This window comes from Vulpes vulpes, chromosome X (assembly GCF_048418805.1).
Source record: "Vulpes vulpes isolate BD-2025 chromosome X, VulVul3, whole genome shotgun sequence".
NCBI classification, from domain to species: domain Eukaryota; kingdom Metazoa; phylum Chordata; class Mammalia; order Carnivora; family Canidae; genus Vulpes; species Vulpes vulpes.
In genome coordinates this window covers 3,345,933-3,373,708 of record NC_132796.1, presented here as the reverse complement: position 1 = coordinate 3,373,708, position 27,776 = coordinate 3,345,933, and the positions used below count along the sequence as shown (strand labels likewise).

Below are 27,776 nucleotides of genomic sequence, written 5' to 3'. Positions count from 1 at the left end.
TATTTTTAAAATATATAAATAAATTTAAAATAAACAGAATTAAATGCATATGCGTTACCTTTATGCAAAATCATTTCATAAACAACATGTGCACTAGGACACAATAGAACCTTTCTCTGCCACCTGCATGATCTTAAAGTCTGAGTCTAAGTAGACCAGTAATCAGTATTCCCCCTGGACCCATTTCATTTACTGGAAGGGCATCTCCATACTTGAGTGCATAGGTGAAACAATTAAGTAGCAGCATGTCTGATATCAAGGAAGTCAAAGTAGTCGCTGACCATGTGTATACAGCAGGCACAGTGCTTTTATATGTGCTTTCTCCATTTAATTCCCCCAAGCAGTGCTATGGGATAGCTACAATTCCCTTCTCAATCCCGCATTTGAGAAAAGTGGGACTTTGAGATCTCAAATTACATGCCCTAGGTGTCACCATAGATTCCAACCCAATGGTGAGTGACTATGAACCCAGTGCAAACAGTAACCCGCTACTGAACAACAAGCTTGTATCCTTCCTAGAGAGTGGAAAGTTCTGTAATAGAAATTCACTGCAAGAAATTTACCGAGCTGAGAGATTGGAAGCAATCAGGACACTTTTGAGAAGGGGCCCCCATTGGGAGATCAAAACAAGGATGCCAGATTCTTACTTCAAGGGTTGGGGCAGGGAGGGGAAAGGGTTGGTCTACAGGCGGCGCTGCGCTGGGTGAGCAAACAGGGAAGCCAGGTCTACAGGGGGCAGTCAAAAAAGTAACATAGTCTAATTGTATGCTAAAGAACAAATGTAGGACATGGTCAGGGATATGGACATGGCACCTAAGGAATGGCCCTGCAAGTCCCACTAAGACATTTGACTTAAAACATACGTGTGTGTGTGTGTGTGTGTGTGTGTGTGTGTGTGTGTGTGTGGTTGTTACAGAAGAGCTACACACTGAAATTTTTTTTTCCATATTTAGAATTAAGCGTAGAAAATCAGCCATAATCACATTCCAGGAATTAAACAGTATTAAATGTTAGATTTCCTACCAGAGTTTATATTTTACACCTCACTTGATTACGTGAATAAAAATGGGATCATACGACCCAGTATTCAGCAACTCATTGTTTTCCCTTGAGAGCTCTCAGATGTGTTTCTGTGTCTCCACAAATGAAGATCCTCCCATTACGTGGTTCAGCCAACAGAATTCATGCAGCTTATCTTTTATTCATCAACACTGAGATCGCTGTCATCTCTTATTTTCAAAATTACAATCAATAAGAATTGATCCTTGGGTGGCTGGCTACTTCTCTACATTCAGATAAAGATTTTATATATATATATATATATATATATATATATATATATATATATATATATATATAGAAAGCACTTATAGAAATAGAATTTCATGGTCAAAGGGTTTCAGGTTTTCATCTTCATGGTGTGGAAGTGGGTTGGAAGCAGCCAGGAGAGAGGAGTGAACTGGAGGTCTTGTCTTGGTTATTGAGGTGACGGCCCAGCAGAGTGATGAGGTGTATGAGCAGTTGCAGAAATTAAATCAAAAGCATTTGACGGCCAATTGAATTCAAGCTTCCCAAATCTAAGGAATGTTCCAGTATGGGGTTTCAAATGGAAACGCATCTAAAGTTGGCTCAGAGGGGATTTGGTTCCAGACTGGTCATCGCCAAACCTCCGTCACTGTGAAAATCATGAAATAATTACCTTCACATTTTGATCTGTATTGTGTAATAAACAAAACTGTGCTTATTATTTTGCATTTTTGTCTCCAGAATGCAATTTTGGTTTTAGTTTGTGATTGAATATAATTTCAGCTAATGTAGTTTAAAAACTATCTGGGCAGCCTTGCAAAATATTGTGTGGGGATAGAGTATATTTTATGGAAATAATGGAAGGAATCCCTTTAACAACTTAACAGGCCCCGTATCTGGGAACATGTGCCATAGAAATCATATGTCTTCATAATTGTCTGAGATTTGTTCTACTGACGTTGCAAATAGATTTTGACCTTGTGTACTGTTGATGTGATAATTAAATACGGGAGGTTACGACTACTATCATTTGTACGTATACTAAAAACGACGAATAGAGACACTACATTTCAAGAGTTTTCCCCCATCAGGCTCACAGAAAGGAAATATATACCTTTTCTTCCCTTTGTGTCCATCCTGTATAGGTATAGACCCTTTTGTTAAATCATACACGATTCCACTAGGAAAACTTACGTTTCACATTTTAGTAAACGCAGCCAGTGAATGATTTCTTCTAAACCTCAGGGAGTATGGATTTGCATTTATTTGGCTGATTTTCATTTTATACCTCTGCCCTCATTCTTATCACACATTTCTTTCTGGGCTCGTTTATGTGACCTAAAGTAAATTCTATGTCTCATCGAAGAATTCTTATGCAAACATTCCTTTTTGCTTCCACACACACACACACACATATAGGAGTGAGGGGTTAATGACTTAATAAGTGCTAGTGATTTGCCAATCCTCATGCTACTCTGTATCTATGTACACATCACATATTTATATACATGCACGCTCTCGCTCTCACAGAATGACCTATTTATACATATACTTTTTTTTAAAGGATTTTATTTATTCTTGAGAGACAGAGAGAGAGAGAGAGAGAGAGAGAGAGAGAGAGGCAGAGACATAGGCAGAGGGAGAAGCAGGCTCCATGCAGGGAGCCCGATGCAGGACTCGATCCCGGGACTCCAGGATCATGCCCTGGGCCGAAGGCAGGTGCCAAACCACTGAGCCACTCTACATCCTACATACATTATAGAAATATGTATATGCATACATGACCTACATATACACATATGTGTACATATACAATCAATAAGAATTAATTTACTCTCAATTATATTTCAGGAATTCTTTTAGAAGTACGGTTGAGGGTCTAGTTCTACCAATTACAGGTGAATGCACACTCTAAAAAATATAAGATATATTGTTCTGCATTCATGGAATAGTTACCTTCTGGTTCACAGTCACCAAAAAAAAGGTCTCCGGTGCCTATATAATGAATTATCTCCTAAAAGAATATGGATTGGACCAGTAGAGTCCTATTACCACTGAACTAAATGGCAACCACAGCTGACACCAGTAGGCTTCTAACCGTTGACCTGCAGTGCATGCACAGCCACGTGAGCGGACTCCTTCTAAACCCTACCGTGCAATTTGGAAGATCAAGAAACTTTTAGACTGCTGTCACCTATCATAAAAGCCTGAAACTTTCTATCCTAGCGCCAGCAGGATAGACCAAGTACAGTGCTTCGTTTTTATATGATATCCATTGGGTTCAACAGGCAGGGACAACATGTGATTTCTGATTTTTAACTATTTCTCATGGACTATATTTTAAAATAACCTCTCGACAACTGAGCATACCTCTTGTGTGTATGTGTATAAATATATTTATTTTTATTTATTTTTAATATTTATTTTTATATATATTTATATATATTATATATATTATTTTATATATTATATATATTATATATATTTATATCTATATTTTGTTGCTGTTGTTCTTGTTCCTCCCTGTGCTCAGAATGAATCTTGTTCTCAATCTAGTGACGATATGTCTGAGTTCGAGGGTCTGTTTTGTATCTCTCTCTCATTGTCCCCTCGTTGGGGTGGGGTGGGGGGCCGACTGATTTACAACCTTCATTTCAGAGACCTTAAGTCTCAAAAAGCCGAACGTTTCATCCGCTGAAATGCTTAGAGGATTTGCAGCCAACAGTGCTTATCAGTGAAAGGGGCCATTTGTTCAAGATCTCTGGTTCTAGCCAGCAAGGGGCTGCTTCTATTAATTCATCTGCGGCCTATATGGGAAGTTCTGTCCTCCGCGGCCGGACAGCACCAGCGCTGAGCCCTGGTGATGTGCTTGGCTGTTTCCAAACGGCTCTCACGTTCGTAGACTTCCACCAGAGAAAACCCATGCACATCTTGCACGTGGATTATAGCAAACCCCACCTTTGCACAGTCCGAGTAGGAAAGGCGTACACTCTTGCAGAGAATATACAATTGCTTGCGTTCATTCTGTACCTGCCGTGGAAACTCTGCCCTGTGGATTGTTTTAAATTACAAGAGAAGGGGGAACAAAAGTCCCTGGATGTTGCAGTAAATGAAGATTCTGTGGCAGAAACTATGGAAACACCAACTTCGGGAAAAAAAAAAAAACCCACGTCCATTTGCTGAACTTCAGAGATGCATGGAGGAGCTGTTTCCCTCAGGACTTTTTGGAAGGAGTTCAGAATCGCAAAGATCAAACCTTTCAATAGGAGGCTGTTAGAAAAGCTAAGATTGGCCAGGGTATAGAATATTAATTAGCCTGGCATTTGAGAGGTTACAACAGACATGTTTTGCTCGGGAGGGGCTCCAATTTAATAAAGGCCCGTGATTTACCGTATGTTGCAAATCCTCACGGTGCTCCACGGAAACAAAATAAGCAAATAGGTCATTCTGGGCGAGTTGACAGAGAGGGAGAGGCGGTGGAGGAAGGATGTGTTAAAGACAGAGCAGTGCTGCCAGAAAATTACTGGAGCCTTTAGGAATTAATCACCTCTTTCCTTAATGGGGAAAGAGAGGCTTGTCTTATGGTTATTATACGGCACCCAAACTGCCATTAGGAGCCCGTTTCATACATAAAGCTGCATGAAAGGGGCTTTTCTCCCAAGTAGAGCACGATGCATTTTATGAGAAACTGTGTAAAAGGTTGCATGATGAATGCCAGAGCCAGGGAACATTCGCTGGCATGAAACGCTAATTAGTAATTGCTAATTAAATGAGGGAGGGGTTGGTAACGTCTGAACATTCTCACTAATCACAGCTAATCTCTGCTCCATCCCTGTGAACGCTGGAGAAGCCTGAATCTGCGGGACGTGCCATAAATGCACAACCTTGCAGGTTTCGTCTTGCATCTGTCTGCAGCAGATACAGGAGACTGTGAGGTCTGATCGTTGCAACTGGAGAAACCAAAAAAAACAAAAACAAAAACAACAACAACAACAACAAAAACCAAAAAGGAAAAAAAAAAAGAAAAGAAGAAAAGAAAAGAAAAAGCCTTCCCATTGCTTTTTTTTTTTTTTTTAAACCAGCCCCTGCATTTCTGATACCCTCTGTGCTCACAGCTCTGCATTTTTCTCAGGTGCCCAGAGAAGGAAGCCTCGCCCCCTCAGCTGCTATAACGCTTCATATTCTACTTATTTTGTTTTAGGTTTTAGAAGCCGGCACTCGAGAGCTCCTTAGATTGCTGTCAGCTTTGCTTAGAGATGGGGTTTGATGGAATCGGTTGTGATTCACGTTGTTTCAGGGCCTGAATCACTCTATATTCACATCAACACTGCGGCAGGTGGCCTCAGCAACTTAATAAGCAGTAATTGAAATGAGGTGAATGGCGTGGCCCTTGCAAACAAGAAGCGGAACGGAACGGGGAAATATCATAATTGGGTGTTTGGGGGCAGGGGTGAATAACAAAGTAAAATGGTTAAAAACAACCCAAAACTTTCTGTGACTTGCTTTTTTATTATTATTATTATTTTTTTTGTCAGAAGACTTTTGCAAGACGGGAGGGAATATAAAGCTGGATTAATGTTTGTGTATTAAATTAACCTTGGCAGATGCTTTATAGAATAGTTGTAGTTTTGAATTTGAGCAGGGCAGTACCTGTCTGTCTACAAAATGACTTCAAACATCAGAGGGAAACCTTTCTTTCTTTTTTTTTTTTTTCCTTTTTTTTTTTTCCAGGTCAGGATCTTTTTGCCACATGAGAGCAACAGGCAAGGAGTCCAATGTCGGTGTGATCCCTTTGCTCTCATAAATGCCTTATTTGCAGCGTCTAAGGGGGAATTAGGAATTTGATGCCTTGAGTGAAACTAGTTCCTCCAGTTACAGAATCTTCCATCTTTTTGAAATAAAACATACCAGTTCATACTGTTTTAGGGACACTTGGGGTGATTTGAATATGCATTGTCATTTGGCTAAGATGAAAGACTAATGCATTTCTGTGAGATTCGAGTATTATTCCTATAGGGGAAAGACAGAGGTGCATGCTAAGTAAGAGTGGGATCTCATCATGTCTATCATTTACTTTGAAACATAAACATTAAAAGGAATTACATCAAAATACCAGTAACAAATTCAATGTCAGAATGCCCCATCTTGCTTTTGTTTAGACATTCACACTCTCTCAAACCCAGACAAAAACACATTCCCCCAGCCCAATGCATGCCCTGATTTTCCCCCAGGAAACAAAAACAAAAACAAAAACATCTTTTAGGAGATTCCCTGAAAAACGCCTTTTAGGAGAGTTTCTCACATTGCAACCAACGTGTGCACAGGAGTGATAAGTTGCATCCCATAAAATTTATAATCTCTGGTATGATAAAAATAAATAAATATTAATATATTTATATTATATTAAATACATAAATATTTTAATATTATAAATATTTTACGCTGATTGTGTCAGATATGGGAGCCCCATACCAAGTCACAGATGAGACGTTTTATCATAGGGTCCACAGAAACAATAGTTATCATAACATTGATTTACACCACATGATCCTGGGATCCCTGGGTGGCGCAGCGGTTTGGTGCCTGCCTTTGGCCCAGGGCGCGATCCTGGAGACCCGGGATCGAATCCCACATCGGGCTCCCGGTGCATGGAGCCTGTTTCTCCCTCTGCCTATGTCTCTGCCTCTCTCTCTCTCTCTCTGTGAGACTATCATAAAAAAAAAAAAAAATTACACCACATGATCCGTCCCACCATGAAAAAGGCTCTCCAGTGGTCCTGAGAATTTCCAGGGAGACCAGCCAAGGACGAACGGGGTAAACCAGGAGATGTGTTTTCAAGTGCCAGCGATGCGCATGTCCTTTTTGATGGATGACAACCCAACATATCCTGTGTTCTCTTGTAGGGTTTTTAAGTACCGGTGACCAGGCGGCCAAAGGCAACTATGGGCTCCTGGACCAGATCCAGGCGCTGCGGTGGATTGAGGAGAATGTCGGGGCCTTTGGCGGGGATCCCAAGCGAGTGACCATCTTCGGCTCGGGCGCGGGGGCTTCTTGTGTCAGCTTGTTGACCCTGTCGCACTATTCAGAAGGTAATAAGGGCATCCCTGTGTGGCTACCCAACCCCCCAGGGCTGAGAAACAAACACACATCGAGTTCACATCCAAGGTGCCGGGTAGTGGGGTTGCCCTATGTCTCTCTTGCAACCTCCACCAAAAGTCCCCAAAATGACGTGGACTCCCGTGCTTCTAAGTCACCTGTCTTTCCCCGTTAACCACGTGTTCTCATCCGATGAGATGCCGGTTGCGACAAGGGGGACAAAATGACCTCATTAGAAAGACCAGCATTTTGTACCTGCCTTTCTGACTCGATTCGGTCAATTTCCAATTTTATCATTTTGGCCGACTTTACATTCGGTCAACTTCTCATCTCAGTCTGAGAAAGGTAACACAGAAGACAGTTACGTGGGTAACGGTTGGAGATTTGTACATTTGGTGAGCAACGTGGCCCCTGACCGTGTGATTTTAAAAGTCACTTGTCTGGGGTGCATGGGTGGCTTCATCCATTAAGCATCCAACTCTTGATCTCAGCCCAGGTCATGATCTCAGGGCCTTGTGATCGTGCCCTGTGTCAGGCTGTATGCTGGCATGGGGTCTACTTATGAATCTCTCCCTCTGCCACTCCCCCTGCTTAAAAAAAATTAAATTATTTTTAAAAAGCCAGACTCACCCTAACTCATGGTGGCTTCTTCAAGTCCATTGGTGAACTGTAGACTCAAGGTGACCTTGAAGCTCACCTACTCAAAGCCATCATTTATAGAAAGGAAATGGACGCTGAGAGAGGTTGCGTAACTGCGTAGGGTCACACAGCAAGTAACACAGCCAGGGAAGAACCCAAGCTTCCCAGACCCCGATTCAAACCTCTTTCCTTCATTCTCCTCCGGCTATTAAATATCAGGGAAAAACAGAGGTAGTCTTGATCTTCTGTGCAGAATAGACTTGCCCTACGGGTTCACGAACATCTGTGCACAGAACAACTCATGGGACATTCCCGATTGCCTCTCCTATGTGCTATTTTACTTATCAATTGCATTTCCCCTTTCATCTTCTGTTAAGACCATCACATTTCCGGGGGGCCTTAGGAAATTAAAAAAAAAAAGTTCAGCTTGAGTAGGAACTCTAACCAGTCACGCACACCGATGTGACATGTGGATTATGAGCGTAGTTAAAGACATTCAGAATTCACCTGTCAATAAGATGCTCAGTGCAGGAACCATGAGCAACCATCAGTCAAATCGAAGCTGACAAGGTTGTAGATCATTTCATAATATCTAAGAAGAGGTCAAATAGGGGCTCACATTTATAGGAACCCTTCATTTTTACAAAAATGAAAAAAAAAGAAGAATAACTAGAGGGGTCATTGGTAATATCAATTCCCATAGCATTCCAGAAAATATCTAGACTTTCCCATTTGCCAACTGATATAATCCGAGTTCTCGAGTGAGCAAGTAGTCAGGACCAGCCTCCATACTAATCAAACACAGTAAATGAAATCTAATTGGAGGAAGAGCATTAATTACTTAAATCAACAGATCGGAAATGACCGAGCTCTATGGCAGGGCTGTGCCTGGGTCACGTCTCTGCAAAGCAGTTTTTCAAAACAACCCAGCAATATATGAGAAGATGACAAAAATACCCAGACTGTCGGCCTTAGGCCTGTACTTGTGGCGATGCAGTCTACGAAAACAATCAGCACATGCATGGAGAATGAGGTTTTCACGAGGATGTTCACCACAGTAGTACAGCAAAGAAGCAAATGAAAAGCTCCAAGATTCAAAAGACCAGGAGATTATAAGGAACAGGTGCATTTGCTCAAAGGAGCAATAATTAGCTTCAAGAATTGTGGAGGAAGTGTACAGGAGTCTGGGAAACCCAGTGTCAAAGTTATGCATATATTGGGCTCTGTTGTAAGAAACAGAGCATTGAGGGCAAAACAGCAAAGTGGGAGTGACACCAAAATGCTAAGGTGACTTGTATTCTATGGTATGAATTATGGGGGGCATTTCTCTTTGTCCAGTTTTTCAAGGTTTATGGGGAATTATATTTTGCAACACACACACAATACTACTACTACTACTACTCCTACTGCTCCTACATCAGTCATGGCCAATCACTGTGAGAGGAAAAAAAAAATAAACCACATAACTTGTAGCAAAACTTTTCTGATTCTCATTGTTTTAACTTATGAAAGTGTTTGATAGATCAAGTATCGACATCATTTCCTCCCCGAGCTTCAACACATTAATCTTGAGAGCCGAACGCCCAAGTCCATAGGCGCGCATCTCCGAGAGCATTATCGGCTTTGGGAGATTGGCCCCCAAATGACTTTGATGATGCATTGAGCAGGGCCAGGTCAATTTAAAATCTTCTCTTGTGTGTCATCTTTGGGCAACACTCCAGTCTTTAGAATCACATCTTCCTGATTGCAATCATGTTTTCCTCACTTGATTGCTTGCATGACCTTAAAACTCTACAGGGCATGAACTTCTGGGCTCCCAATGAATTATTCTTCTAGCAACTCCCGAGGCATCAGAGCTACATCACGCTGGAATTCAAGAAAATGTCAGGAAGAGATAAGAAACCGAATGCTATCATTTTACACCCCATCATCTCTCGTCCTGTAGTAGTGAGAAATAGAGGGCGTAATTTTTTTTTTTTTTTTTTTTACTTACTGACATTCATATACCAGACTGATCTGATACAAAATTGTAAGCTACACAGAATTTTACTCATCAAATTGCCCAACTTTTTTTTCACTTCTCACCAAACAGACATTTTTAACATGTGGCAGAAGCATGACAGAAAAGTCTGGGTTTTGAATTGATGCAATTTCGAGATCAGTGATTTGTCGGGGGAAAAAAAAAAAAAAAAGAAACCCAAACATTTCAGTTGGGCAATCAAGTGAGGATTCCTTTAGGAATCGCTAATTTAATTAATGTTTTGGTTGTAAAATTTTAATGCCTTTAATATATGGAGGGTGGAAATAGAAATACGTGTCTGAATTGATGCTCTGGAATTGATTTTAGTGGATGCTTTTTCCCCCATAATGAAGTGGTACCTGCTTTTGCAAGGGAGGCAAAACGGTCTTTGACGTCTTCTTGGCGCAAAGCGTATTTTTTAAGGAATGCGGGAGGTGATAACTCTGAGAGGCTTTATTTACAGCATGTGGGGATGGGGATGCCAACACTACACGAAATTGTGGAAGGATAAATGGATTGCACGATTTCTTTTTTTTTTTTACCACTGCAGCTAAATTGTAAATGCACTTTCATTTTCTTAAACCCTGTGTGTATGTGTGTGTGTGTGTGTGTGTGAAGAGTATCGTGGAAAACCAAAGTCCAGCAGGAGGGGGAGGGGGAGAGAAAGGGATGGAAACGAGTAAAAAAAAAAAAAATCCTGAAAGAGCTGAATGCCACTGTACCCAGAAATTCACATGGCCGGAAGACAATCAGGGCCTTCTTTGCTAAGTAAAAGCTGCTTTTCTGTCTTTCGGGTTTTCATTTGCATGTCTACAACTTTGCACCTGCAGGTCTGTTCCAGAAGGCGATCATCCAGAGCGGGACCGCCCTGTCCAGCTGGGCAGTGAACTACCAGCCTGCCAAGTACACTCGGATATTGGCAGATAAGGTCGGCTGCAACATGCTGGATACCACGGACATGGTGGAGTGTCTTCGGAATAAGAACTATAAGGAGCTCATTCAGCAGACCATCACCCCGGCCACGTACCACATTTCCTTCGGCCCCGTCATCGACGGCGATGTCATCCCGGATGACCCTCAGATCCTGATGGAGCAGGGCGAGTTCCTGAATTATGACATCATGCTCGGCGTCAACCAGGGGGAGGGCCTCAAGTTTGTCGATGGCATCGTGGACAACGAGGACGGCGTGACGCCCAACGACTTCGACTTCTCCGTGTCCAACTTCGTGGACAACCTTTACGGCTACCCAGAGGGGAAAGACACGTTGCGGGAGACCATCAAGTTCATGTACACGGACTGGGCTGACAAGGAAAACCCGGAAACGCGTCGGAAAACCCTGGTGGCTCTGTTCACTGACCACCAGTGGGTGGCCCCTGCGGTGGCCACCGCCGACCTGCACGCTCAGTATGGCTCTCCCACTTATTTCTACGCCTTCTACCACCACTGCCAAAGTGAAATGAAGCCCAGCTGGGCGGACTCAGCCCACGGCGACGAAGTGCCCTATGTTTTTGGGATCCCCATGATCGGCCCTACTGAACTCTTCAGCTGTAACTTCTCCAAGAACGACGTCATGCTCAGCGCGGTGGTCATGACCTACTGGACCAACTTCGCCAAAACTGGGTATGTGCTTCCCACATGGGCTTCTTATCACTCTTTTAGTGTGTCCAATCCCTCCGTACGAGTGTTGCTCCCGTGAGTCAGTGCCCCAGAACATGCTGGCATGCACACCCTCACACGCACAGTGATAGGGGGGGCCTCATTTGTCCTCATCCCTCAATTGCTTTGCATCGCCAGATTTTTACTCCCGTGCTAGTTGCATTACTAAAAAGTCTGCTTCCCACCTGCTGCTTCAGGGTTGAGACATATACGGCAATTCTACTGGATGCTGGTCCCAGAATTTCAAGTCGACTTAGGACCTTGTCTTCTTTGATAAATTGTAGAGTTATCAAAACCCACGTGCCACATGGCAAATTGTGCTTATTGTGTACCCAAGAGGATAAAATCGATCTCATAATATATCTAACGAACACTACGCATGTGTGTATATACTGTATATTCACACATACATATGTATGAATGTATAGGGTTTCTCTACACTTATCAGATTTATTCCTAAATATATTAACAAATATATTCATTCATTTAAATTCGTCACACATGTTTATTTCATAAATAAACACATATTTCATATATATGTGCATGTATATAAATAAATGTATATATAAAATATACCTCAAAGGGAAATCTGTTGGCCAAATATAGTAGGAAATATACAAGAGCCACACACACAACAGGTCCCACCCATGTCCTATTGAGCAGCATCTCTGCAAACAATAAGAGACTCCCCAACATTTCAGACAGCTGCAAACATCACAGCATCTTTTTGTTTTTCTCTTGTCTAATGGCGTAATTGTGGAAATTAATGAGCTATCATTCTGTTCTACCTGCGTGTAACTCTGTCATTAACCTTGAGCCTCTTGTGCTGAATTGAAATTAGAGATGCCCACAGCTCCGAGGGTTGGTGAATAAATCAGAGATGCCCACAGCACTGAGGGTTGGTAAGCCTCCCCGGGACATGCCAGGAGTCGGAATGAGGCACCCCTGGCTGTGACAGCCCAGCACTGCCTGACTCCCAGGCACCTCTAGAGACAGGACGTGGGGATGCCGAGGGCTCCCGTGCTTAGTTAGGGCTCTAGCAGGTGTCATTCTTTACATTGATTCCCAACATTGATTGGGTGGCAACTGGCTTCAGAATATTTTGTGGTCTTAGGGGAAGTACGGCACCCTTATAGAGTGCCACGTGTACTGTGTGGATACCCACATTGAACTGCCAGATTTTACGACTTTGGTCTGAGAAAGGCTCACATGGACAAGAGAGAATGTACAGATAAGGAGACAACTGAGGCAAGTCAACAAGTCTTTTTACATAACCCCTGTTTATTATATTATTATAACATTCCTAGGGCTGCTGTAACTGTGTACCACAAACGGTGTGGATTAAAACCACAGACATTTATTGTCTCACAGTTTGGACGCTAGAAGTCCAAAATGCGGGTGTTGACAGAACCCAGCTCCCTCTAAAACCACTGGGGGAAGGTTTTGTGCTCCTTCCTGGCTCCTTCTGGGTGGCGGGCTCCCTTTGGCATTGCTTGCTTCTAGCTACGTCACTCCAGTTCCTGCATCTGCATCCCGTGGCGGTCTCCCTACATGTCTCTGTCTTTAGATGGCCATCTTCTTATGAGGACATTGGTCATAATGGCGTAGAAGTCCAACCTGCTCCATCCTATCTTTACTGATTCCATCTGCGATGAGCCTATTTTCAAATAAGGTCACATCCCGAGGGACTAGAGGTTAGCACTTCAGCCTATATTCGGTTGAGGGGGGAACAGTTCAACCCATCAGCCCAGTTGTGTCATTGAACTCAGATACGCGGTACCTTTTCTAGCAAAGTGTCACATTCTTGAAGCAGAAAGACTCACATGGCCATTTCCCAAATGATGGTCGTGCCCATTCGCTACACTGGCATCCACACATAGCACTCTTTACCTAATATCTAAACACTTCATTGTTACTTACCTGAGTTAAAACCACATACTTTCTTCCCTTAATGTGTTTGGGAATGAAGTTCATATGATTTTCTTAAATGGGAAGCTACTCTCATTCATCACCAGGGTAACTGAACCATTAAAAAACACGGTAAAATCCAAACAAAGCCATTAAATTCTCATTAGCTCCTCTTGCCTTGCCAAAGGCTCTGAGGCTGATGATCTCGTGAGGTTTAAAAAAGAAAGAGAAAAGATAAAGGAAATTAATTAGTGTCACGCAATGGGAAAGAGCTCCCAGCGCCAAATGGACATTTTCACCAAGACCTATCAAAGACTGAGCCAGGATTAAAAATACTGCAACATTTTGGTATTGAGGGCTTTTTCATGCCCTAACTTTGGTTCCTAAGATCTCTGTGCCTCATGCCTGTAGTTCATGCCTCACATATGGGGAGCATAGACACGGAGCTGTAAAGCAGCCTGGGATTCAGCACTGGCCAAAGACGCGCATGTGGCCACTCATGGGAGGAGCTCAGGGTGCTTTTGGCTTTGAAGAAGGTGCTAAAGCAGATAGAACACATGGGGAAAGAGTGAACAGAAGAGCTGAGAGGAACAGCTCTCCTCTGAGTGGAGTCTAGAACTTCAGTGAGAATCAAGCTCTCCCCGAGCGAATGAGAAAGAGATGATGGAGAGCTTTGGATGTCGGTCTAAAGGACCTGGGCTGGATCCAAACAGGAGCTGATTTTTGCTTCTGCAGTGCATGCGATCACAGCTGAAATAAGACTTGGGGATATTAATGCAGTGAGTTTCCTTCATTCATCTGGAAAGGTTGTTGAAATGACAGAAATCATCGTTAGAGGAAGAACTTCCTCCAACGTGAAATGCAGAGTACCATTTTGCAGTGTCAGTAGGCGAGAACATTTCCATAGCCACGGGTTTAGCAAGAAAAGGGAGGCTTGAGTGGGTACGCAATCCACCAATTGAGGTGTTTGTCAATATATGCCAAAGTCTTAAGAGGCGGTTGCTAGTTATTTACTTAAGTCAGGCAGGGATGCAGTAAGTCCTGGGCAGGGGAGTATTTCCTTGTCCCCGGGAGACCACTTCAGTGGTGCGGAGGAAGATGAGCCAAAATGGTGCCTCTAAGGGAACAGCGTAGGATAAACCATGTCTGATGCCACTGTGTGAGGGGCGGTGCTGAACTCTGGACTCAGGCCATGATACACAGACCATGATGGAATACCCAGAGGACCATCAACTGGCCCCTGTAAGCACTAGAGAGGCAGGAGCTGCGTTATAAGAGTATCTCGCCATCCGCCTATCACAGCACGTTGCTACAGAGAGAGGAGTACATGGCATCAGGACATGCATCTCCATTATCATTGGTGTTGCCTCCAATCTTCTGCACCTTTCAGGCAGCACCCTGGTGTCCTTATCGCCCATGCAGCAGGCAAGGCAAGTGTACGCCGGTGCTTCTTTTTGTACAGTCCAGAGCTCAACAGCTGTGACCTTATGTCTAGGTTTAAACATATATATTACACGGTAGCCAACTTTGTTGTTGATCACAGAAAAGTAAGGTTGGGAATAGGCATGTAAGAGGGAGGGAGGAGACTTCTTCCTAGCTAGGAGGCTGTTTCCATGATCCAGGCTAGAAGTCGCACCCAAAACAATGCTGGAAAACAAAACAAAACAAAACAAAAAAACCAAAAACCCAAACCAAAACCTAACAAAAAACACAGGGCAGACATGAAGTACTAGTCTACAAATAAAGCTGATGTGGAAAGTTTTGATAAGAGGGAAGTAACATCAAGGAAAAAGTAAAACTTATAAAATAAATTATAGGAAGAATTAACATGTGTCATCGAAAATCTCTTTGGGAATACGAGACCCAACTGGTCCATAGAATCCATGGATCAAACAGTGATTTGGTTTGAGCTCTTTGTGGGAAGAAGTGCCAGTAAAGGCCGCACCAAGGAATGGGTAGTCTCAATTGAACACATTGCAACAAGCAGCGCTCTGCCCAACCAAGTGCTGCATTGTCCATGATGCTTACTTCAATGGTATTGGAGTTGAGAGAATGGAAAGATAGTTCTGGCGCGGCAAATGCAGCCAACAGAGATTCAATGATTTGATCGTTCTCAGGATGTTAGTGTAAGTCTGCATCAGACGCCGTGATTTTGGATTTTGTTGGTATCCTATGGGGAATTTGTATTCAACCTTTGCAAAAAGCAAGAGGCCCTTAGGGCGGTGACTTAGGGAGATCTGTAGCCCATGTCTGGTGTTCAGATGACGTTTATCGCCGGGAAGCATTTTAAGCTGAATGCATGAACATCTCTACCTGGTGTGCAGGTGGGGATGTGTCATTGAACACATTTTCTTGGTGCCTAGGGTAGTCTTCTTAGAGGTCTAACAACAAATAGTCAGCTAGTACCTTATGGTAGGTGTAAGGAGGATCTTATACCACCAAAAAGACCCTCTTAGAAAGTGTACTGATATTTTTTAAAGAACCCATAGTACCTAACTCTAGCAAATAAAAAGGATCACAAGAGCTTAGAAATGCACTTGACTATCCAATGCCAAAATGATGCCTCAACTAAATTGTGACAGGTGAAAATGTGTGTTTCAGGTGCTGGGGAATGTGGATGCAGATACGCATTGGGGTTTTTACAAGGCAGGGAAGACACGTCCGTTTCTTTCTATCCTTAATCATTATGATCTTTAATTTTACTCATGGAAATTAAAACATGCTGCATGCGGAAGTCAAGTCTAGGAAGCAAGACACTGATATTGCACTCAGGGGTCTTGCTGTCTTTGGAGTGTTTGACAAGAAAAATGATGGACTTTCATAAGCTCTGTGAGTTTATCTTGGGTTAAGGCTTCTGACTGTGCATCTCCAAGAACTTTAATAGATAGATTGTATCAGCCTAAAGCTTACTTATCTGGATTTTCAAAATCCTCTGCTCTATTCTTTGAGAACAAAATAAATGTGTTTCTTTACCTTTCAAATGCACACCGAATTTCATCAAAAATAGTCCAATATCCAACATGAACAGAACACTCTCTTTCCTAGATGCCCTCTGCTTAATAAAAGGTCCACACAGCTAATAGAACCAATTCAGTGAAATCAGATCAATGGAAAAATAGCAGGAATCCTTACCACCTTTCCTTGCTTTTAGGACAATAACAATTGATGTCAAATATTTCCATGGCAGATTCCAATTAAACAGGAATTCTTTCACAAATTTATTCCAGAAGACTCGAATAAAAGAAGCATGAGGTGCTATGTTGAAGCCAACATTTTTATGAAACGTAAGATTTTTTAAATAAGAGATAAACAGTTTATTTTCAAATATATTAACGCTTATAAATGAACACATGATTAAGAAACCTCATGACATTAGGACCTATAATTTTATGCTTTATTTCCTTGACCCATTAGTAAAATAAAATCACTGCAGTTAGTGTGTATTCAGTTAACAGGTAAAATTTATTTTTTTCTTATATGTTATATATATAATTATATCTATATACCATATATAGAGATACAGGACATTTTATGCAGTGTATATTATGGTATACAATATATTTTCATACGGTATATACTATACAGTGTACTTTTGTAGAGTGTATATTATATATAATATGCAATATTCCATGCATACTGTGGTATAGAATATATGCTACATGCACTACTATGTATATGCTGTGGTGCACAACACACTATATATAATATATAATATACTGTGGCATAAGTATAATTTTATTCAATGTATACTATACACAACGTGCTATATATGCTGGGATGCTGGGATGCTTGGATACTATACACAACATACTATATACTATAGTATACAGTATATACTATACACAGCATATAATACACTGTGGTATAAGGTAAACTTTTATACAGCGGGTACTACAGACATTATATAATATACTGCAAATGCTGTGATTGATAACATATATAATAAGCAAATACAGTATACCACATATACTGTGGTATAGAGTTTTATCCTATGTATATTATAGATGGTATATATTATATATGCTATGATTTATAATGTGTACAATGTATACATATACCAGATATACTGTGGTATACAGTAGAGTTTTATACAACGTGTACTGTAGACAGTATGGATTGCGTGTGCCATGACGTGTGATGTATGCAATATACAGACGTAGTATACCAGATAGACTGTGGTATACAGTAGAGTTCTATACAACATATACTATAGACAGTATGGATTGCGTGTGCCATGACGTGTGATGTATGCAATATACAGACGTAGTATACCAGATAGACTGTGGTACACAGTAGAGTTCTATACAACGTATACTATCGACCGTATGGATTGCGTGTGCCATGACGTGTGATGTATGCAATATACAGATGTAGTATACCAGATAGACTGTGGTACACAGTAGAGTTCTATACAACGTATAGTATCAACCGTATGGATTGCGTGTGCCATGACGTGTGATGTATGCAATATACAGACGTAGTATACCAGATAGACTGTGGTACACAGTAGAGTTCTATACAACATATGCTATAGACCGTATGGATTGCGTGTGCCATGACGTGTGATGTATGCAATATACAGACGTAGCATACCAGATAGACTGTGGTACACAGTAGAGTTCTATACAACGTATACTGTAGACAGTATGGATTGCGTGTGCCATGACGTGTGATGTATGCAATATACAGACGTAGTATACCAGATAGACTGTGGTACACAGTAGAGTTCTATACAACATATACTGTAGACAGTATGGATTGCGTGTGCCATGACGTGTGATGTATGCAATATACAGACGTAGTATACCAGATAGACTGTGGTACACAGTAGAGTTCTATGCAACGTATACTGTAGACAGTATGGATTGCGTGTGCCATGACGTGTGATGTATGCAATATACAGACGTAGTATACCAGATAGACTGTGGTACACAGTAGAGTTCTATACAACATATACTATAGACCGTATGGATTGCGTGTGCCATGACGTGTGATGTATGCAATATACAGACGTAGTATACCAGATAGACTGTGGTACACAGTAGAGTTCTATACAACGTATACTGTAGACAGTATGGATTGCGTTTGCCATGACGTGTGATGTATGCACTATACAGACGTAGTATACCAGATAGACTGTGGTACACAGTAGAGTTCTATGCAACGTATACTGTAGACAGTATGGATTGCGTGTGCCATGACGTGTGATGTATGCAATATACAGACGTAGTATACCAGATAGACTGTGGTATACAGTAGAGTTCTATGCAACGTATACTGTAGACAGTATGGATTGCGTGTGCCATGACGTGTGATGTATGCACTATACAGACGTAGTATACCAGATAGACTGTGGTACACAGTAGAGTTCTATACAACATATACTATAGACCGTATGGATTACGTGTGCCATGACGTGTGATGTATGCACTATACAGACGTAGTATACCAGATAGACTGTGGTACACAGTAGAGTTCTATACAACATATACTATAGACCATATGAATTGCGTGTGCCATGACGTGTGATGTATGCAATATACAGACGTAGTATACCAGATAGACTGTGGTACACAGTAGAGTTCTATACAACATATGCTATAGACCGTATGGATTGCGTGTGCCATGACGTGTGATGTATGCAATATACAGACGTAGTATACCAGATAGATGTGGTACACAGTAGAGTTCTATACAACATATGCTATAGACCGTATGGATTGCGTGTGCCATGACGTGTGATGTATGCAATATACAGACGTAGTATACCAGATAGACTGTGGTACACAGTAGAGTTCTATACAACATATGCTATAGACCGTATGGATTGCGTGTGCCATGACGTGTGATGTATGCAATATACAGACGTAGTATACCAGATAGATGTGGTACACAGTAGAGTTCTATACAACATATACTATAGACCGTATGAATTGCGTGTGCCATGACCTGTGATGTATGCAATATACAGACGTAGTATACCAGATAGACTGTGGTACACAGTAGAGTTCTATACAACATATGCTATAGACCGTATGGATTGCGTGTGCCATGACGTGTGATGTATGCAATATACAGACGTAGTATACCAGATAGACTGTGGTACACAGTAGAGTTCTATACAACATATGCTATAGACCGTATGGATTGCGTGTGCCATGACGTGTGATGTATGCAATATACAGACGTAGTATACCAGATAGACTGTGGTATACAGTAGAGTTCTATACAATGTATGCTATGGACAATATATAATAAAGTGCATGTGCTATGATTTATAATATGCAATATACAAATGTAATACACCATACATACTGTGTATACAGTAAGTCCTACGTACAGAGCACAGTGTACCATATATACCGTGGTATACAGTATCCCTTCCCATGGCATGTGCTATATACTATATGTGCCATGGGTATTACAGTATATTACTTTATAGTCCTCTCTCCCGAAGCCAGTTTTAGATATTCAACTTTACATATTGGCGGAAGGGGATAATATTTATTAAGCTCTCCCTATTTGCCCTACACTTTGCAGGGGTCATTTAACCTCCATCACTGGCTTCTAATCCCAATATTCTCACCCCATCTATAGATGAAGACAGGCCAAGAGAGGCCTAATGTTTGCCCAAGATTTCACAGCTGTAAAGAGGGAGGGTTGCAGAGCATAATGCAGGGAAATGGTTTTGACAGCCTCAGACTGAGGGCAAAAATCCTTCCTTCAGCAAACACTGCGCTGGTGGTTACTATATGTTTGCATCGTGCGCATCGCATGGTCATGTATGTGCCCTTGGGATCTTGACGTAGAGCCTCTGGTCCTACAGTCTTCTGGCATGTGGCTTTGGTAGCTTTGTACATGCTGCCAGGAAGCTGTTGCCTGGAAAGTAGAAGTTCCAGCACCCAGGGCAGTAGATCTGGGTGTGCAAGTCCCAGTTCGTCTGGCCTGTACATGATGCCTAAATGTTGAGTGCCAGTCACTAGGTGACATTTCACTGTGCATAAGCTCAAAATTTTCAAAACAAATAAACACGAAGATGGAGTTTGTCTTTACACTTCGCTCCACCAATCCTAAAAACAAATAGGATAAATGAAAAATGTGATATTTTGGGAAGTTGTTATATTAAAAAAGCCGGGGGTAAAGGTGTTTAAAGTACCATCTTTTGTGGATTATCCTTTAATGGTCATGATTCTCTATCCTACCTGTGCCCACTTATGTGAATAGTAAGACAATTCTTGGGTTCAAAGGTGGCCCGGCACACTTAACATCTACAGAAACCCTCAATTTCTGGCACCGAGTGTTACTTCCTCTCAGCACATTAACTTGATCATATCTGAAAGCGCGATCTTATCAGAATTCTTAGAATTAATGAAGTGATGTTTGATCTTTATGTGGCTCAGTGTTCAAAAGGTTTTCAGGTACAGGACTATTCCTCTTTCAAATAGAGAGCACACATATGATGCATATTACTATTTCCTCACATTTTGCCATTACAAGGCCTATTTTTAATGAATTTTTAACATACATATTAGTTATTAAAACTGCAATATGTATTCATCACCTCAGAAGCCACACTTGAGGGATGCCTGGGTGGCTCAGTGGTTGGGCTCAGGGTATGATCCCAGTTCTGGGATCGAGTCCCATGTTGGGCTCCCTGCGGGGAGCCTGCTTCTCCCTCTGCCTGTGTCTCTGCCTCTCTATCTGTGTCTCTCATTAATAAATACATAAAATCTTTTTTTTTTTTTTTAAAAAAGCTGCTCTTGAAAAGTAAAGAGCATGCCTGCTTTTTAAATAATTGCTTCTAAATCAGGATTTCTCGACCTCAATACTATTGACATTTGTGACAAGAGACTTCCTTGTGTGGGGGGCTCTCTTGTGCACTGGACCCTCTACCCACTCGCGGCACCACCCTCCATCCATGGCAACCACAAATGTCTCCAGACATTGCCTAATGTTTCTGTATGGGCAAAACACCTTCGGTTGGGATTTATGCGTCAAAAGTAGCTAAACTTGGAATACTGAAAAATTTCAGTATAACACCCATTCTTTTTCACTTTTTCATTGTTGAAGATCATTTGATGCATTTAAAGAAAAAAGTACAGATGCTATGAAAATGCCATAACTTTGCCATCAGGAATTAATTTTAAAATGATGGGAAGAGGGGATATTAAAGACAAAATGGCAGCCTTGTTTGGATTGAAGCAGAGCGTGTCTGTTGTCACTGGGGTACTTGGTGCTGATCAATAAACATGTGATTAACTGGTCATAATTCCCTGTTTTATTTGATGGAGAGATTTACTTGGCACGTGTCGAAGAGCATGACCTTCTTTCTCTTTTTTTTTCTTCCTTCTGTCCCCAGTGACCCAAATCAGCCTGTGCCTCAGGATACCAAGTTCATCCACACAAAACCCAATCGCTTTGAGGAAGTGGCCTGGTCCAAGTATAACCCCAAAGACCAGCTCTATCTGCATATCGGCCTGAAGCCCAGAGTGAGGGATCACTACCGAGCCACCAAGGTGGCTTTCTGGCTGGAACTGGTTCCGCACCTGCACAACCTGAATGAGATATTCCAGTACGTCTCAACGACCACAAAGGTCCCTCCTCCTGACATGACCTCCTTTCCCTATGGAACCCGGCGGTCTCCCGCCAAGATATGGCCCACCACCAAACGCCCAGCCATCACTCCCGCTAACAACCCCAAACACTCCAAGGACCCTCATAAGACAGGGCCTGAGGACACAACCGTCCTCATCGAAACCAAACGGGATTATTCCACCGAATTGAGTGTCACCATCGCCGTGGGGGCCTCCCTGCTTTTCCTCAACATTTTGGCATTTGCGGCTCTATACTACAAGAAGGACAAGAGACGCCACGAGACGCACAGGCGCCCCAGCCCCCAGAGAAACACGACCAACGATATTGCTCACATCCAGAACGAGGAGATCATGTCGCTGCAGATGAAGCAGCTGGAGCACGACCATGAGTGTGAATCCCTGCAGGCTCACGACACGCTGAGGCTCACCTGTCCTCCAGACTACACCCTTACGCTGCGCCGGTCTCCGGATGACATCCCACTCATGACACCAAACACCATCACCATGATTCCAAACACACTGACGGGGATGCAGCCTTTGCACACGTTCAACACTTTCAGCGGAGGACAAAACAGTACAAATCTCCCCCACGGACACTCGACCACTAGGGTATAGCTTTGCGGTTCCCATCCCCTGCCTCTGCTCCTGCCCGCTGGACAGAGGGAGAAAGAGAGAAGTAGCATCTCCACACGAGGAATGTTTGTCATCCCACTGACTTAGGACAAAACACAAAAAAGCTACAGGGCGGCCATCGTGTCCCTGTGGACCCATCCCATTGGCATTTCCCAGTATTACGAGATCAACTTCTGACCCTATGAAATGTGAAAAAGTATACATTGCTGTTACGTCCCGGCTTTAACATCTCCATCTCACCCGCGAATGCTTAGCGTGACTAGGACATCGCCGTCTACACAGGACCTGGATGTTTCCAATGTAACAACAGAAGCTGACACTTTGGGAACTCAGCCAGGGACGCCTACAAAAAAAAAAAAAAAAATTTTTTTTTAAATTACAATCGAAAAACAAAACAAAAAAAAAGTTCTTTATGTGCCATACGACGGATGGCTCTACTGGAGGAAAGAAAGAGTCTGTGTGGGCTTTTACCCAGCATACGGAGCTGTAATCCAGAGAGAAGGAAAAGTAGGATTTTATTATTAAAAGAGCTGACTATGTAGTAACATACGTATAGTTCCGTGCAAAGAGATGTTTTGCCAGCCTGAACTATATTTAAGAAACTTTGTAAAAAAAAAAAAAATGTATATAGCTGTGAGTTTAAACAAAAACACACACAGAGGAAAAAAAAAAAAAAAAAACAACCCGACCAACAACAACAAAAAAAGCTTTTATTGGTGTTTTGAGTTTGAAAGAGCTTTTAGCAAGTTTGTGATTTCCATTGTGGTCTGTATGTATATAAATATATATATACATTAGTCATTCACCTCTGTTTCCTCCCGGACACAGGAGGGTTTTCTTCTTAATTACCCGTGGTAAGCGAAGACATGGGGCTTTTCTAACGCGTTGCGTTTGTAGGAGGATGTGTGGTGTCACACAGCGGACCCAGACTGTCTGTGTGCGGTGGGGCTCCTTCCCCTCTCCCCCTTTGACGGGTTTCACAAGTGCATGCGACAGCATCCTTAGGAGACCGTTGTTTTAGAATAAACTTTTATTTCCCCGGGTCACCCTTCATGAAGTTGCAGCACCAGGATGGATCCCCGGCGTGGAGTCTGTTTAAAAGCTCGTGGAATTAGGAACACGCACGCACAGAGCGACTGCAGCGAAAACAAAATACAGACCTCGGTCTGTGGTTGTGGTTCTTTGAATATGTTCAGGGAGAGTTGCTTCCCACCCCAGGGTCCTGCCAAAAAGCGAAGAAAGCTTGCCTTTGGTGGGGCTGTGCCCTGCCGAGTAAATACGGCTCACTGTTCAGCAGCAGCTGCAGAAGGCGAAGGCGGGCGGCCTACCTGCTCAGATTAGCTAATCAGAGGGAAGGACGGCATGCGTCTTTCCTTTTCTTAATCCAAGCACTAAGTCCCTTATTTATCCGTAAGCAAGATTTTTTTTTCCCCCCTTTATTCTTTATGTCATTTATCGGATGCAACATACGCTTGTCTGAAAGTAACGGCTTTTCGTGGACTTGTGTCTCAGTCACTGAGCAGTGACCGTGGCAGACAGAATAGAAACCCACAGGAAAAGACAGAACGTGATTTAAAAAGTGCTTAAAAGTGCTTCCCTTAAAAAGGGAAGTTAGCATAGCTCTCGCTGTCGAGGTGTGACACGGAAATCATTCACCCATTGGCAAGTGGCGAGCTGGGGACCGGAGATTTGCCCTCCAGCACCTTCCCCTGCTCCCACTGTCCTTTCGGTTCCCCCAAAGGAAGAGTCTGAGTGCCACAAAGTGGAAGGAAAACGTAGCCCTGCTTGTATTTTGTCTTTCAAGAATTATTGCGACATCACGAAATAGCAGCCAAAGATATTAGAAAATAACCGTCTCTGGGCTTGACCGTGGTTATTTTGGAAACCCAGGCTTGAAAGTCATTGCTAAGGTGAGGATTCTCCACAAAAGTAGTCTGACGTCCTTGCCCCCGCCCCTCCACCCCCCTCACCCCCAGCCCTAAAAGGAGCAGCCTTTGCCTACTGAACCCCTACACGGAAAAAAAAAAACCGTAGTGATCTCCATCAACGTGTCCGACCACTTGCCCTCTCTAGACAAGGACAGTCCTTAGACATGCATAGACGTCTACACAATCAAATTCTGTCGTTCATCTGGGTTTAAATTTGAGAGTGGTTCTCTGTATATACGTATGTGAAATATGCTAATCCCGACTTTGCACATGGTGAAACCACACTCCTCTCCTGCAGCTAGCTACAGGTGTCACGGATACGAGTTTTGTCCCCAAACCATCACTTTCTGAAGCTATTGTCAGGTCATTTCTGCAAGCTATGTATTTGCCCTAGCTGGGCTCCAGCAAATAGGCTCTCTCCATAAAACTACATGGGAAGTGATGCTTGGCATCAGTGTGGGTCCGGTATGTTTGTAATGTGAATTCCAATATTTGTTTAGTATTTCCAATTGTCTTCTGCTAGCAATATGCACACTAATGTGTCAGGCTTGTGACATTTGGATAAGGAAAAAAAAAAAAAGAGTTCTTGTTAAGTGAATAACTTTAGCTTTTACAGAGGATATGATCAAAAGAAATTTAATACACCTTAAATATCTTATTTCTACATGGAAAGAAAGTTATAGAATCTTCATAGAGTTCTATGAGAATAAAATATACTTGCTATCTATAAAAAAGAGAAAAAAGAGAAAAAAAAATGAGGAAAAAAATAAGTAAAAAAAAAAAAACACAAAACGAAAAAAAAAAGAAAAAAACTTTCCTAGGCTTTTATTCTTGACCTTCACAGGCACGCAGGGTTTAATGGTTTCTTGGGTTATTATTTTGCGATTTTGTTTTTGATTTTGCCTTAAGTAATGATAGAAGATATATATGGCTGGACACATATGTATAAACTTTTCAGCAGCATTTTTAATAATAAAATATCACAGTATTTTCTAATGCTTTGTGCAAATAATTACGCGTCCATTCTTTTGTTGTAGGTGGCGTATTTTATTTACTTTTTTTTTTTTTTCGCCCTCTGACTGCTCTTTTCATTTGAAGAGCTCAGTGGTACATCAGACACAAATGGACACACTCGACTGGTAATGGATTGGTTTCTTACTGTTCCTCCTGGCTCACGATTTTCGTGCCACCACGGGGGAGGTCCTGCCTGGGAAGCCCTGGATGATGACCATGTTCCCTGAATGTGTCTGAATTGGAACACTTGGACTCATTACTGCTGCCGCTGCCCGTTCATTCTTACGGTGCTGGGTTTGGCATTAGCGTTTGACATAATCATGCCCTACAGCTTCCAAAGAGCCTTAGTTGAGTAAATCTTCAAGTGACAGCAAGAAATTCTGAGTAAGTCTCAAGAGGCAGAAAATCACCACCATGCCAGGGAGAGCAAACTTGCCAAGTCCTCACAATGCATCTGGCCATCTCTTATCTTGTTTGTTCGCCGCTCACAAGAGCCCCCAGGGCCAAGCACCTGTATTACCCCTTCTTGAAAGTGGAGGACGATGAGAGTCAGAAGCTCTTAGCTGCTAGACAGCAGAGCATCGGTACCAAGCAAGATAGTGCGCTTGCAAGCCCTAGTTCCACCAGTAAGGAAGACAGCAGGAATTTCTAAGCCAAGTGCATGCGTGTCATCATGAAATAGCCAATTATCACATAAAGAACCCCAGCAAATCCCATGACTGTTTGCTGCATTTGAATTCTGAATATTTTTATATGTTGATTCAGGTCACTGGCCGAGTATGAGGCAAACAGCATGGGATTTAATATGATTAATATTAATATGTGCATCTTGTATACATTAATAACTTAATAACATTTAATATATTACATTAATAATAATTAATAGAATTAATGATTATAATATGCAATGTTATAATAATATAATCTTAATTAATATATAATTATAATAAAATATAATATGAAAAATATTATTATTCGTGCATATAAGATACACAATATTAATATATGATAATGTAGTCTATTATAAAATTATATAACAATATAATTAGAAATATATTTACATATATAAAGATATATAAATATATCTATATGATATATAAAAACAGCAATTGTATTATTGATAATTACATAGTTATATAAAGTAAAATATATATTACTTTTATTAAATTTAAAGTATACGAAATAAATTTATATATTATATATAAATACACTTAATATATACATAAAATATATAAAGATATATTCTATACCACATATTATATAATCTGCAATTTATGATTGATAGATAATATATATTATCTGTAATTCATATAATTTATATATGATAATATGTAACATGCTATAATCTGTGATTTATGTAATTTATATAATTTATACATGATAGTGTATATAACTATATGTTATAATCTGTAATTTATATACTTTACATATATTACAGATTATATAATTCTTATTTTTATATATTTACATACGTATTTTATATATTTCATATGTGTATATATTACATTTATCATATATATGAAAATATAATGTTCTCATACATACATATATGTATAGAAAACATCAATATATATTTAATGGAAATGCCATTTCCATGGATTCAAAATTGAAAAAAAATTTAAAACACCTCTAATATAATAGTATTGAATCTTTAGCAAATGTTAGATAGATGAGGAGTCACTGTCTTTTCCACCATTGCATACACTCTTGACCACCCTGACTTGGAAAATGGCAAACGATGTATGCATTCACCCATTCGACTGATACACTGGCCCATTTATTCACTCAGGGAACCTTTTACCCAGCACCTCCATGGCCCCAGGTCGTGTGCTGGGGGCAGCCTTAGAAACGAAAGGAAACACTCTTTCCATCCTAGAACCAGGCATGGAAGTCAGGGACGTACATGGACGGAATGTCAGTAGGCTCTGGACATGGTCCCCACCGCGCCAGTAGGAGTGTAGACACACCCCCTTCACCCCATCCGCCGGGACTGGCGAGCATTCTCTAGGAAGCACCCCCAAACCACATGTCTGCAAATACAGGTGGGCGTCCATGTGAACGAAACGGTGGTGGTGAGGGCTCGGGGAGGTCCACTGTACGCCTTCCAACTGAGGGGACAGGAAGTCTGGGGAGCCATAGCTTTATTGTCATGGCTGGAAAACAGAAGGTGTCTTTGGGAAAGGTGGGGGGAACAGCGTCGAGCTTATCATACGCCCCAAATCACAAGGCACACAGGTTGCACACTGTCCTGATTCCAAGCGA

At 41.7% G+C, this 27,776-nt stretch overlaps 1 protein-coding gene across 11 annotated transcripts in view; it reads left to right on the top strand.

Moving 5' to 3' along the window:
* The window catches only part of NLGN4X (neuroligin 4 X-linked), a 298,947-nt gene extending 275,690 nt beyond the window's left edge, over positions 1-23,257 (top strand). For all 11 annotated transcript variants that reach the window (XM_026015327.2, XM_072743578.1, XM_072743580.1 and 8 more), the window contains 3 exons: positions 6,930-7,115; positions 10,612-11,401; positions 21,705-23,257. In XM_026015327.2, the coding sequence (XP_025871112.1) occupies positions 6,930-7,115; positions 10,612-11,401; positions 21,705-22,554 (1,826 nt within the window). In that variant the 3' untranslated portion in view covers positions 22,555-23,257. The remainder of the gene's footprint in view (positions 1-6,929; positions 7,116-10,611; positions 11,402-21,704) is intronic.
* The last annotated feature ends 4,519 nt before the right edge of the window (positions 23,258-27,776 follow it).